Source organism: Carassius auratus, unplaced genomic scaffold (genome assembly GCF_003368295.1).
Source record: "Carassius auratus strain Wakin unplaced genomic scaffold, ASM336829v1 scaf_tig00214860, whole genome shotgun sequence".
In the NCBI taxonomy this organism is placed as follows: domain Eukaryota; kingdom Metazoa; phylum Chordata; class Actinopteri; order Cypriniformes; family Cyprinidae; genus Carassius; species Carassius auratus.
In genome coordinates, this window is record NW_020527833.1 from 1 (window position 1) to 15,430 (window position 15,430).

The window sequence follows — 15,430 nt, forward strand, 5'->3', positions numbered from 1 at the left end:
AAACGGAGGTCTTACGGGTTTGGAATGACATCAGAAAAAACAACAGAACAAAACTGAATCTTAATAGAACACATTCTTAACACATTCTTCAGAACAGAATCCTAACTTCAGAAAAAAGATCAGGAAAGAACAGAATCTTAATTCTGAAAGAACACAACCGACTTTTAAACGATTAACACTAACAATAATTTAAATTGTACATTTTTGCATTTGGCAGACACCTTTATCCAGACTAACTAGCATTGCATTGAAGGCAAACATTTTATCAGTTCATGCATTCCCTGGAAATCAAACCCATGACCTTGGCATTGCTAGTGCCATTCTTTACTGTTTGAGCTACAGGAATGCTAGAATCCCAGAATGCCAGACAACGGCTGGCCTTGTGTACTGGCTACAAAAGAGAGGTGAGGTGCAATGTGTATTTAATCTTTATAAAAATATTCAATTAAACAGTGTTTCATGTAAATTCGGACCAAGACTGTCAATGTCGCCTCAGACTTTTGGACCTTACTTTATATGAAACTGTTCTAGCCATCTAAAAGTAAAGTTCTGAAACTAGTTTTAATGGTCAGAGAAACATGTTGCTAAGCTAAAATGGTGGAAGTCTGCACAGTAGAAAGGTCATGCTGGCTTCAACAAGGCATAACCAATAATAGCATGAGCTAACAGTCAGGGGCTCATTTTAATATGTGTTGTAAATAGGGCAGGTAGAAACTCCGATTCATTACTGGAGTGCAAGTAACAAAGTGAGCCCAGCAGTGTTCGAAAAGGCTCTGGATAAGCATGAGGAAACCATCTTGGCTTTCAGAACCCTGCTGCACCGTTATGTAAAGTGTCCCATGGTTTTCATCTGCAGATTCTGTAATTAATTATTAAAATGTTTCCCCCACCCTCCAGTCACACACACACATTCGCACTATACTCTTATTACAAGACCCCCAGCTCCAGTTCCCTATGAAATCAATTAAGAATCAGCTCAGCTGCAAGTCCAACACTTCTGCATCACACACACATAGTTGTACATGCTGCTCATTATGAATTTGTCTCACATCCCTCCATTTTTATCACACAGCACTCCATTATAAGCTGGCATCAAATGCAGACGCACGTGTGATCTTCAGATAGCGGTTGTAAATCTTGGCATTACCAAAAATCAGTCTCACTTTCACACAGCACACAATATATCAATATTGAAAAAATTGTATTGTAAAAAAGTACATAGCACAAATAGTGTATAGTCTTTAAAACAATTCCAAAAATCTATAAATAAAGTCTTCCAGGTTTGGATGACATGATAAATGGGTCGTCTATGACAAATGAGAGTGTCCATGATAAAGAGAAAGACAATTATATTCTAAAACACATCATGTTCTAATACATTTTTATCTTTCTACTGATGATGGCTTATAACATATTTATATCACTTTCAAGGAAAGTTTAAATTTCATGAGTATAAAATAATCACAAGGTGTCAAAAGTAATGCAGTTTTTCCTTTGTGAGTGTAAACATATATATATAATTTTTTTAAATTTAGTATTTCTAAGAAATAATAATAAAAGATAATGTCAAACTACTTATTTTCAACAAAAGCTTGTTTTTAAATGAGGCTTGTATCTTCATTATGATATCAGGAACATTACCATTTCTGACTTCATATCCAACTTGAAATAAAATTCAACACAGATATAAAAAACACTCTTTAAGATGTGTATTCAAATCATTGTACTATACGAAAATCAGACCCAAACCTCTTTTAATCAGAATTATTTCATTTCTGTATTAAAACAGTAATATTATTAAGAAGTATTTTAAAATATGACAAAAATTTCAAATAACTTTTTTTGTATTTGAATATATTTTAATATTTCTGAGATGCAAAACTCCTGCTCATGAAACATTTCTTGAACATGATTAATGTTGAAAACAGTTGTGCTACTTTATACTGTTGGTCCTTTTTGATACAGCGTTTCATTTTTTTCAAGATTTTCTGATGAATAGAAAGTTATACTGATGAATAGAAAGGACTTTATTTGAAATCTTTTGTCACTCTATAAAATCACGTTTGATCAATTTAATGCGTCCTTGCTGAATAATATAATTTTTTTTTTTCAACACTGACCCCAACGTTTGAATGGTAATATGTGTATGAACCACACTTGCAGTTTTAAATGCATTTTTTAATAAATAGAGAAGACTTAATGAATAACTGTTCATATTTTGGTGACCTTCCTTTAAATTATGTGATTTTGTGTTGATGATCAAGGCAACAGAGTTTCAGACCTTCAGAATGATGGGACAGGATGAGAAGGTTGACGCATGAGGCTCCAGCCCCAGAGCCAAATATGGTGATTCTCTCTGGGTCTCCTCCGAAGTGTCCGATGTTCTCATTGAGCCATCGCAGAGCCTGAATCTGGTCCAGTAGCCCATAATTCCCCTTCGCAGACTGATCTCCAGTGCTCAGAAAACCTACGGAGAGCGAGAGAGTTAGACTGGAGATAAGATAACAGACAATGAGAACCAAAAGGTATAAAAGACCATGATCAATACATGTTGACCAAGATCAAGCACTCTGAGGCCAAGAAGAGCAAAAGTGCCTTGGTAAACTGAAAGAATGAGTTAAGACAGAGGACTAAAGCATTAATTGGTCATGTTCATTTAGAGCTTCCTGTTACCATTTGGAATGATTCCAAAAGATTTGAACTTGTCATGAATAATTAAGATGAGCAAAGTATGATATGACATATACTATACTTGAATGTCATGGTTTTAAGACCTGGACTAGACTTTGATTGGATTGGAATATGTGTTTAACATTTTTATCAATGCATAACAAAAAATAGGGGTAAGCACAACAGTATGTTAGTATTTCAGTATTAACATGATTTTGAGACACTCATCGATGACGTAGCCTACAGGAACAGCGATTGAACAAATGAATGAACAAATCGAAAAGTGATTCAAAAGATTCAAATCATACCATAGCTAGCAGAACATATTATTTCAATGTCAAGATTTAAGACACGTTGTACTCGTGATATTGGAGAGAAATCGTTGATTGTTGAGAATTTGACCGTGTTTAAAAAAAAAACATTTAGGCATTATTCATTGTATACTGCACATTAGACATTAAGCGCAACATTAGTGTTTTTGAACCTTTTTAACTGATTCATTCAGTGACTGAATCCTTTGGTCTACATGACTCTGACTCACCAGTGATGACTCCTACAGGAACGGCGACTGAACAAATGAAGTAGCGAATCAAACAGCTTCAAATCATTCCATTGCTAGTTCATAAATCTATTTAGAATCGCTCAAAAACATATGTGTCTTCAATTACAGCAGCTTTAGCAGAACATATTTTCCTCTGTAACGCTCAGAACTGTGATCCTCGGGGGTGCTGGGGTGGGTTTGATGCATTAACTGTTATCGCTGGCTGGTGAGAGGAGCTTTATTTTCATCTTGTCAGGCCCATCTTTATGACAAGACTAGCATATTAGCCACTCTAGACATTTGGACTGTTGTTCTCTGGGTAGGAAATGCTTAAGTGCCCACATCCACATACATACTTCGAAACATGAGGCCCATATACTATTACAGACATCCACAAAGAACCCATGCTACCGCTCATTAAAATGTGAGGCTCTGGAGTCACAGTGTAAATGAGAACTAAAGAGCTTATGTAAGACCGTCTATTTTACTATTCTAACTGAACTGGTGATGCTCTGAAAACATGAAAATATAGCAAGAAAAAGGGGAATTTCAAACATATTTCACATGTCTAAGAAACCGCTCTTCAGATTGTGAAAGATAGGCTTCCTCCGGAATATTAGAAGAAATGGGGAAAAGACATAAGAGATAAAAATAGACCCGTACTTAAAAGCTACGTGCCCTCAGACCCAGTATAAGAGTCAGTGAGTGTGACTGTGTGTGAGAGTTAGAGAAGGAGAGCATGTCAAGAGGGATGAGTAGAGAAAAAGACAAACTGGCGTGTTGTTTTCAGGAGTCAGGCCTGTGAGGAAGACGACGAGCGACAACATACAGCTCATCATATTACAAACAACACACAACAGGAAAACAGATCTCGCACTCGGCACCTCTACATATAAAAGGCTCCACTGGTGTGTTGTAGAGCGATTCACAGTAATAGAGCTCTTTTGAAAATTTTGGTTACAGATGTTTAAAAAAGCTCTTGACGTCGGAAACTCCCACAGGCCGATAATGACTTTGTTTTAGAGGATACTGCTGCATCTGCTACGTTCATTTACATGCTGTGCAAAACAGTAGCATGCATTCATGACCGACGACATCATTATCCTAAACCGTGAGATCATTTCCACAACATAATAAAACATTAGCAACAGTGATTAGCATATATATATATATATATATCTCAAAGAAAGATGCAGAAATATAGGCTATATATATATATATATATATATATATATATATATATATATATATATATATATATATATATATATATATATTTCTGCATCTCTCTTTGAGATATCACCTAAACTACATTTCAAAGATTTTGGGTCTGTAAAATGTTGTATTTTTTTTGCCCTCCTAAATTATTTTTATTTTTTTTATTTTTATTTTATTTAGATTTATATATCTGAAGGCTGAATAAATAAACTTTTTATTGATGTATGGTTTGTTAGGATCGGACAATATTTCTTTGAGATACAACTATTTAAAAATCTGGAATCTGAGGGTGCAAAAAAAAAATCTAAATATTGAGAAAATCACCTGCAAAGTTCCCTAACCCTAACCTTAACCCATTCCAAATTAAGTTCTTAGCAATGCATATTACTAATAAAAAAAAAGTTCTTTTTATATATTTACGGTAGTTAATGTACAAAATATCTTCATGGAACATGATCTATTTTTAATATTCTAATGATTTTTGGCATAAAAGAAAAATCTATAATTTTGAGAAATACAATGTATTGTTGGCTATTGCTACAAATATACCTGTGCTACTTCAGATTGGTTTTGTGGTCGAGGGTCACATATTATTGAATATATATTATTAAATATGGAACCATTCATTCATATTATTAGATATGGAATCATTATTTTTGTGTTAACCATTAAGATTTGTGTTTTTACTTGCAACTAATACTATTAAAATGGTTTTCGCTAATTGAAATAATTTCGTAATAATTATTAATAAATACTATAACAGTATATAAATAATGCAAAAATAACACTGATTAAGATTTTTTTTATTGTACATTTTTGATTACAAAAAATAAATAAATGAAAAACAGGCTTACTGTTTTTGAAATAAGTCTCTATGCACATCAAACAATTCGTTATAATTTAATTAATGGCTTTCTACTTTAATAATTTTTATCATTCACTTCTTCAGTTTCACATGATCCTTCAGAAATTGAAAACAGTTGTGCTATATATATATATATATATATATATATATATATATATATATATATATTTTTTTTTTTTTTTTTTTTTTTTTTTTTTCACATTAAAAAAATGTGAGATTAAGGGATACAGGTGTTTTTTTGTTCAAACTCGCCAAGAAAAAAAAAGAAAAAAAAACAACCTTCGGGGGAAAACAATAATGTGGGCCACACTGAGTGACTGTGAACATTGCCGTTGTCTAAATGACATTAATAGGGCAGGTAACTGAATGTGTGCTAACTCACATCGTAAGTGTCAGCCGCACGAGTCAAGGACAACCCGTAGAAAACGAGACAAATTACATATTCATCAAACTGCTGGATCAGGCCACCACAGGCAAGTCCCTAAAGATGAGTGAAGTCACCGAGTGCATTACAAATACAACTGTAGTGCAAATTAGTGGGGGAAGTGTGGGCGTGAGGTCTTTTTATAATAGTTTCATATTAGGTGTGTGAATCCAGGTTCTGGATCCGTGTCTATGTTTGAGTATGCATACTGTGGGCAGCATCCACATTCCAGCAGGCACGGGATACCCGGCTGACCTACTTCACTGGGCACTGTATCCCACAATGTTACCTGCTCAACTTAACCTTCCATTTCTAGTCCAACAAATTATTTAAAGGATTTTTAACATCTCTGCTCAAACGTTGCCAGCGTCATATACCGCACATTATGGGTCATGTGACAGTTATTTAGCATACTACTTTTAACAGTTTGTTTCAAAAAAAAATATTTAACATAGTATTTTTTAGATAACAGTTGGTAGTGTGAAAGAAATAAGCTTCAGTAACCATATGATGCTGTTTACTAAAACGAATAAAACATGTTAGGAAAATTTTATGAATAAAGTTAAAATAAAATAAAATATTAGATTACAACTTAAACTAAATAAAAATTAGTTCTTATAATTATATAAAAAAATTTAATTATACATTTTATAATATATATATTAATATATTATTATATATTAATCATTCTAAAATAACATTGCCATTGGTATATACTGTATAATGCAATGTATACTACACACCATTAAAAAAATAAATAAATAAAATGCATGTTGCAACAACAAACATTTAAAACAGTAATATACTTTATCGCTGTCATATGATCTCACTGCATTAATTATGTTTAATTCAACTTAGTTATTTTGGTTTAAAAAAAATGTATGCTATGCATTTATATCATTAGAGTCATGCCAGATGCATTGTGGGATAAGTGTAGCTGCACACTGCACATTATGGCAAATGCAGAAGGTCATTCGGGATGCAGAATTATTCCATACATACAAACTGGCACACCGTGCATAATATTCATTTCATATACTGCAGAAATAGTAATTGAAGTATGGAGGTATTCTATTGGTACGCTGTCTATGCTGAATACTGTCAGAGTGTGTCGAGGCTCCATTTCAATGTGTCGAAACAGATTGTTCAGAGGCAAGGATGTAAACATTTGTTCACCTTTATGAGCGGGAACCCCTAGTGTGGTCTGTTGGATAACTGGAAGCCTGTGTGTGCAGCACAGCCATCGGATAAAAGGCTGATCGATGTGAAAACAGTATTTAGGAATTGGTTGCTGAGGGTCTGTGGGTTTGACTGTCTTCATATTAACCTCCTTCTGTTGAGCTGTTTGCTGTTGCCTGGCAACCAGCCACTTCTTCCTTCAGAGGGATGTGTTTTGCGAGTGTGCAGACACAATGTTGAATGTTGCAGAAATGCAGTGATTATCCTAAACAGCGGGTTGCGTCCATATGTGTAATGGAATAACATATTACAATTTAGCAAAATGATCAGTCAAGCCTCTAACCCTGTGCAGCGCTCTGATTCTCTTGGTAAGTTTCACTGCGAGCTGAGTGCTGAGTTGAATCTCCTGCAGACTTTGGTGCTGAGAGCAGCAGTTTGGGGCCGGACTCATGAATATGCACCATTCCAGCAAATGACAGATCGGAGACAGAGACAGAGAGAGAGAGAAAGAGAGAGAGAGAGACAGAGTAGCATACCAGAGTGAAAGAGGGATGAGGAATATTCAGAGGAATAGATGGAACGAATGAATGATAGAACAATAGATAGACAGACACACACACAGACAGACAGACAGACATACAGATAGATAGATAGATAGAACTACAGAAAGAACAATAGAATGATAAAACAAATGAAATAATGAGCAAACAAATGAATGAATGGACAAACAATAGATAGATAGATATATGATAGAAAGGACGACAGAACAATAGAAGGATAAATAGAACTACAGAAAGAATAGAAGGATAGAACGAATGAACGAACAAACAAACAATTGAATGAATGAACCGACAAACAATACATAGATAGATATATGATTGAAAGAATGAAAGAACAATAGAACGAACAATAGAAGGATAGATAGAACTACAGAGAGAACAATAGAATGATAGAATGAATGAACGAACAAACAAACAAATGAACGAACAAACGGACAAACAAGAGATAGATAGATATATGATAGAATGATAGAACGATAGAATGAACAAACGAACAAACAATAGATAGATAATTCTAACACTAATAACAACAATTCTTCTTCTTATATTCCATTATTATTATAAAATATTTTTTATGAATTTAATAAATTACCAATTACCATAAAACAGGGTTCCTCAAATCTTGTCCAGGGGGGCCAATGCGCTGCAGAGTTTAGCTCCAACCCTGATCAAACTCACCTACCTGTGATTTTGTGATGATCCCGAAGACATTGATTAGCATGCTCAGGTGTGTTTGATTAGGGTTAGAGTAAAACTCTGCAGGAAAATGGATCTCGTGGGCCAGATTTGAGGATCCCCGCCATAAATCATTTTATGGACCACTGTGGAAAAACATATATTTTCCCAGAATGCTTTAAAGGGGGGGGGGGGGGGTGTTCGAGTATGGCTCTGTGTGACGTTAGATGGAGCGGAATTTCCTTATATGGGTCCTAAGGGCACTTCTCCCAGAAGAGCGCGCGCTCCCGTATAGCACAGCACTGAGAGCACAACAGACTTCACTGATCAGAGCGAGAGCGTCGCGAAATGTCACAAAAGAAGTGTGTTTTTGGTTGCCAGGGCAAGACAACCCTGCACAGATCACCAAAAGAGAAACAGCATTAAATGACCAGTGGATGGAGTTTATTTTTTACAGAGCATCAACGGAGTTGTGCAAGTGTTTGTGATTGTTCCCTGCATTTAGAAGATGCTTGTTTTACAAACAAGGCCCAGTTTAATGCCGGATTTGCACATCGTTTATTTCTTAAGGATAATGCAGTCCCAACGCAAAAGGGTCACGATCGTGTGTTGGAACCGCATTCGGTGAGTAAAACTGCTTCAAATATCTCTGTGTTGTTAACTTAGCTATCGGCGTGTAAGCACATCAAGTAAACCACATGCGATGTTGTCATCAAACTGCACGAGTAAAACTGCTTCAAATATCTCTGTGTTGTTAACTTAGCTAACGGCACGTAAGCACATCAAGTAAACAACATGCGATGTTGTCATCAAACTGCACTTTCCACATGTACAGCTTAAAAAAAAAAAAAAAAAAAAAAAAAGACAACAAAGTGGAACTTTTCCAAAACCGCTATGCAAATATATACAGTTTCAGTACATACCACATAGAGACGTAGTTGCTGATGCTGCTCTTGTTAAATTTCAGCCTCTGGATCTGATTCTGGATCATAAATAAACGGCTGAATCTGACTGTTAGCCATGGTTTGTTTTGGTTGGTTTTTTCCTCAAGGTAAAGTCACAGCTTCCAAACGCTCTCAATGCAAAAGCCTACTGGCGCTCGTGATTCTTTAGCTCCGCCCACACGTCACGCCTCCAGCCGGTCGTGTTTTTCCGGGAAAAATCAGTACAGACTATCTTTCTCTTATGAATATAATAAAACTAAAGACTTTTTGGAGTTATGAAGGATGCAGTACTACTCTATAGGTACTCAAGATTAACAGGATATTAAGTGAAAACGAGCATTTCACCCCCCTTTAATTAACCTGTCCTTGGAGCCAAACAATAGGAAACAAGAATTGACCAATCAGCCTGAAAAGCACTGCTGTGTTCACGAAATTACTCTTCCTGTCATTCTAATTCCATTCAAACTCCTGCTTGTAAATTGAATTCTTTCTTAATTTTTTTCTCTTTTCAAGCAGTGGTCAGTGTCGTTCCTCCACAGCTAGCTGCATCCGGTCCACAGAATGGCTATAAACCTCAGTGCCCCATTTGTCCTTTCCATTCCTCACAGGAGAGTGTGCTTCTGTCTCTGAAATATTTGTATTGAAAACAAGCATATTGGTTGGTGAAGTATAGTAAAATTGTTAATCAGCTGTGCTTCGCAGGGCCCCTCTGTTAGGCTACATCAATATCCCACAAACATAAAAACAATATTCTGCGTTCTGCATGGCTGCACCTTACAACATGCTACAGACAACTAACTGCTTGTTTTACCAGAGGGTGTAATGCTACTGAAACAAGAATGAGGCAGAGAGGGGCCATTTGTACCGCAAACAGAATTTAGTGATTAGCTAAAACTAATGAGTTTTATCTTTAGATCAAATTAGCCATTAGATTCCAACCTAATCTCCTAACCATTGGATCCTATTCTGACCTGATTTAACTGTTTGACAATTTCATTTGAATTTGTTCCAAAATACAGGACTGTTAGAAAAAAAAAGTATAACTTAGTATGCTTAAAGTATGTTTATTTCTTAACAATCATAAGTTTTCATACAAATTCCCCCTAACGGTGGAGCTTAAATACAAGTTTCGGCTGTCCTAGATGAAAGATTGCCATCTTGAAACAATCGTGGGGATTTCTATGATAACAGCTCCTAATCGGGGGTCCTATGTCATACAGTAAGAGAGGTTCAAAGATGGCCGTTGTCATGGTCTTGCAACCAAAGATAGCCTACGATAATTTTATGACAGTGTCAGAAATTCCTAATGATCACTACAAAGGGTTTGCTGCTACGACCTACTTTTTCTGCCTAGCCAACACAAAATTACACGTTAATCAACGCAACATAACAATAAAACTTAAAACAGCGTAACTCAAACTCTTTGAGTTTCTCTTCAAAACTTCCTTTCACATCTTCCTCATTTTTTCAGCACCCATAAAAAGTATAACTGCCAAACTGAGATTTGGGATGCTCTTTTGTTTACTACTAGTGCATGCCAATAACAATTTTATTCTTTAAAAGGAACTTTTGTCATAGTCTATGAGTCACTAGGTTTCATCATATATGCCGTACCCAATTTTCTTAGATTCATGTTGGAGACGGTGTGACTTATAATGATCTTATAAGATTACTGAAATCGCATGCTTACTTTTTTTCAAACAATTATACATTTTCGTACAAATTCCCCCTAAAGAAAGAGCTTCATGCTTACTTTTTTAATAACAATGACATGTTTTTGTATGATTTTTTTTTATTCTAAAGATCATACTTTTTATCAGTAAGGCTAACCATCAATGGGCATTAAGTAGATAGAGTTATACAAATTCATATGAACTGGCCACCAATTTACCAAAGTAAAATTTTTATGAACTGCCGCCGCGATATTGTGTGGGAACTTCCACCAAATAATAGCATTGACGGCCATTTTTTGTGTTTATAAACATTTACTCTGAAATAGAAATAAACAAGTGAAGTTAATCAAGCTTAATCTAGGCACCGATCACCTGCAGCAAGTATAAAAATATGTAAATGTGTCCTCTTCATTCTGAGATCTGAGGTGTCATTTACATTTGCAAAAATCATCTCCTCCACTTCTCAGATACCAATATCGCAAACATCCATTGTTTCCCTTTGAATTTATAATTACGCGATTAGTGTCCAGATCAAAAACTGAAAGGTGTATTTTGTAAACGCAAATAGCTCAAAGCAAACATCCTTGAGAAGTGCGTGGCAGCGCGTGAATCATAATTCAGGGATCCTGTGTTTGCTGGTGGCAAAAGTGTAAAAACTGCTGAAATAAAGACTTGTGCCGAATTAGGAACCTAATTAGGGTAATCTGTTTCTTCAAATAAGACAGATTTGATGAAGGGCTGGTAGATACAGAGAAAGAGAAAGCAAAAGAGGTGAGGGGGTAATGTGAACAGAGAAATGCAGGAAACTTTTAGGCCCCGGTAAGAAAACAGTGCTAACCCGCAAGGCCCATCGACAGCGCGTTCTTTCTTCCCCAGAGTTCATTAATTAGTTAATTAGTTAATTAGTCTGAGCAGATGGTTGTGGTACACAAATCAGCAGCTCCGAGGGCCAGCTGGGCAGAAGCAGAGATGGAAGATGAGGGCGCCTCACATTTAGAGAGAACTTGCACATTGGCAGAGTGCTAATGCTAATGCAGCTAGCCTGCCGCAGTACATGGGGCACATGTGTATTAGTACTCGCAGCTCAATCTGGCCTTCTGCCACCTCCTCCTCATTGTGTGTGAGGAATTTCAGATAACCACATGTGTATGAGCCTTCAGAAACACACAGGAACCTGAACTCTTTGGGTCAGAATCCAGAAACAAATGCTGCGTTTATGTGTTTGTGTGTGTGTGCTGCATTAGCATTGGTTTGAATGAATTCTCTGCTTCACTGCAGATTTAAAAAGGCGCTTCTGATGGTTATTTTTAGCATGTTCACATCTCTCTTCTGTCTCTCTCTCTCTCCCCATTTCTCTGGCTCTTTTTTCCCTTTATCGGTCTTTTGCTGTGTAAAGGTGCATATAGCTCATACATTTCTGGCTGGTGTCTGTGCATGTGAGAGCTGGATAAAGGGTCCGGTTTTGTGCTAAACCTCCTTTTTTGATGTGGAACATTGTTCTTGGTCTTTTTTTTTGCTTCCTTTGTACTTTTTTTTTTGAAAATGCTTCATCCAATCCAATCATCCAATGGGGCTGGAATGGTAAAACACAAATGTGTAATCCTCTTCACCGCTATAGAAAAACCTCTTTAAAGCAGAATAGAGAAAGGGAGAGAGACAGATAATACACTGAAAGGTTACTCTTATTCATCCATGTACCAAAATTCCTCACCCCTGTTAATAATCATTCTTTTTGCATCCTTTCAAGGCAGCGTACATGTATTTGTGTTTTTGTACAGTGTGGGCTATTTAACATACTTAATGTATTAATTCTGTTTTGTATGCATTGATATCTGCTGACCACTTGCCAAAATGTGCAGTATGGATACTCTGTGCCATAGTGGCAGCCTTTTTATTGACAATTTTTTTATTTATTGAAACTTCTACACTAAATTAGATATTTCACACAGACTGAAATGCTGGAGTTATAAGTAACACAGTGTATACTGCAATGATTTTAAAGTGCCCCTATTATGCTATTTCCAATATTGCCTTTTATGCAATGTAATTGCAATTTTGTCTCCCAAAATAAAGAATCGACTCTGTACAGCTGAAACGAATTGATAGTAATTCGAATCCCACTTTCGTGAAGGCTACACATCACTGGGTAACACATTTGCATAATGCGCGCCTATGTACTACGTAGGGATGTGCCGAACTAGGCTTTTGAAGCAGTAAGGCTTTTATAACAAACTTTTTATTTCAAATCACTAGTGTGTCAAAAGCTCGAAACGTGTCGACACTAGGTGTCTATCTACCCATCTCTAGTTCTACATTGGCCGGCTGCGAACAACTTGACCCCACCCACAAACACGTCATTCTACTGATGTCTGCTTCTCTAATCTTGCGGAGGTCAATGTGGGATTCACAAAACGCTTGCTGTTGAAAAATGGATCAGTATCTTGTTTATCTGAACCAGCTGCTCCACTGAATCACAATCTTTAAGTATGACAAACAATAGATGTTTATATTTTCTATAGAGCGTTCAAAATCGAGAACTATTGAAATACTGTATTTTTTGGACTATAAGTCGCACCTGAGTATAAGTCGCATCAGTCCAAAAATACGTCATGATGAGAAAAAAACATATATAAGTCGCACTGGACTATAAGTCGCATTTATTTAGAACCAAGAACCAAGAGAAAACATCACCGTCTTCAATGTAATGTTTTCTCTTGGTTCATTTCTCTTGGTTCATGTCAAATTAATTTTAATAAATAAGTCGCACCTGACAATAAGTCGCAGCACCAGCCAAACTATGAAAAAAAGTGTGACTTATAGTCCGGAAAATACGGAAGTCATATCGTAGGCCATCTGACCAATCAGAGCAGAGCAGGCTCGCAGAAAGGAGGGGTTTAAAGAGACTGAATCTTTGAACTGCTTCGAGCGAATCGTTTGAGAATCACTGGAAAATGAGGCCATATGTAGCATATTGTTTAAAATTACATACATAGCACACAGATATTCTAAACTCTGATTTTCTACTCTTTTTGTACTCAGGCTGATATGAGAACAGCTAATACGAGAAGCGTTTGATCAGCATATGAAATAAACACACTTCAGAACACATGCAGGCCAAAACTACTTCACTTACAACTTTGACTGTGATTCCCTCAGATCACTTCATCTCCACAGGGAACTGTTTAATTTACTTTCTTAGTCTGTTTAGATTTATATTCAATCTTTCATTCTTGAAGGTAAACTCACACTGGCCTTCTGCATTCATTACGCATTCATGGAAAAAGGGAGGCATCTCGACTACAAACACATCTCTGTACAAAAACAGCCCAAACATGGTTCTCTCACGCCATGCGTAAAACATTCCTTGAGGATCTTTGATATGACACCTAAACCAAACAGGAAACTTAAGTGTACTTTAATGTTGTTACTAACAGCAAGGAAATGCAGTCATAATTGGGTATTTTTTACAGTTCAGTGCCACTGAAAGTGGAATATAGGCTTTTAGTTCTCCCCGATTGGGTTATTGTAATTCTTATTTCCTAAAATCACTTTTCAATATCTTTAAATTGACAGAGAGCAGGACTCCACTTCTAGAGTTTCAGCTGTTTCTTCTTCCTGATTAAATTACTGTAATTCTTCTATTCCAGAAGAGGTCACTTAATGTGTTAAAGTTGAAGTAGAGCAGAACACCACATCTAGATGCTAATGACTCAAAAATACCAAAAAAGAGAATAAATCAATATTCTTTTAAAATCTCTCTGATGGCTTCATGTAATTCACAAAATAGATTTTACAATTCAATAAACCAAGCTCTATACAGTTGAACAGCCACGAGAACTTCCTCCCTTTTCAACCTTTTCAACATCTTTCTTTAGGTTCTCTGAAAAAAGTCAGCTTTATAGATGAAAAATCAATAATTCTGGAAGCAACTGAAAATAGTGTTCCTTCTAAAACTCAAGACACTTGAGTAAATCTAAAAACTTTTTAGATTTACTGTATTGTTCCTTGAAATAACTTAAAATTAAAGGGGCCATATGATGCTTTTTTTAAAGATCATTATTTAGTGTATTTAGTGTACTAGAATATGTTGACATGCTTTAATGTAAAAAAAAAAAACAAAAAAAAAAACATTATTTTTTAAAATACTGTATATTATTGTAGGTCCTCTATGCCCGCCTTCTGACATGCGCAGTCTGCTCTGATTGGCCAACTGACCCCTTTCCATAAACACGAACTTCATCTTTTGAAATTAATGTAAAGACAGTTAATAATGTCCTTAGATTTACCATCAGTTCAACCCCGAGTCATGTGACAGACAGTGATGAAGCTCTTATGTGTTTGCAGTACACAACCCACGGACGGTTAAGACATTTGAACATTTAATAGCAAATACTTAAACTAATAACAAAAATATACAGTATATAAATACAGTAGCTGATTCAGGAGCGCCAGATTGTCGTAGCAAAATCAGAATTACCTCCTCTCCTAGGTTTACAAAACAGAACGGAACAAAACGGAAATGTCTATAAAATGCTCTGTTCTGTTGTAATCTTAAAGATTCTTAAATGCATCTACATTCGGAAGGCCAAATAAAGTGCTTTCGCCTAAAAACACACATCTCCCTGTCATGGCTGCTTAAACACTAGCTGCTGTTACTGAAACCATGCCTTCTTTCTTTGCA

The 15,430-nt window shown here is 36.0% G+C and overlaps 1 protein-coding gene across 1 annotated transcript in view; it reads right to left on the minus strand.

Moving 5' to 3' along the window:
* Positions 1-2,132: 2,132 nt before the first annotated feature.
* The window catches only part of LOC113093094 (neuroligin-2-like), a 41,569-nt gene continuing 28,271 nt past the window's right edge, over positions 2,133-15,430 (minus strand). Inside the window, exon 4 of the mRNA XM_026258941.1 lies at positions 2,133-2,467. Coding sequence (XP_026114726.1) covers positions 2,238-2,467 — 230 coding nt within the window. The 3' untranslated portion in view covers positions 2,133-2,237. The remainder of the gene's footprint in view (positions 2,468-15,430) is intronic.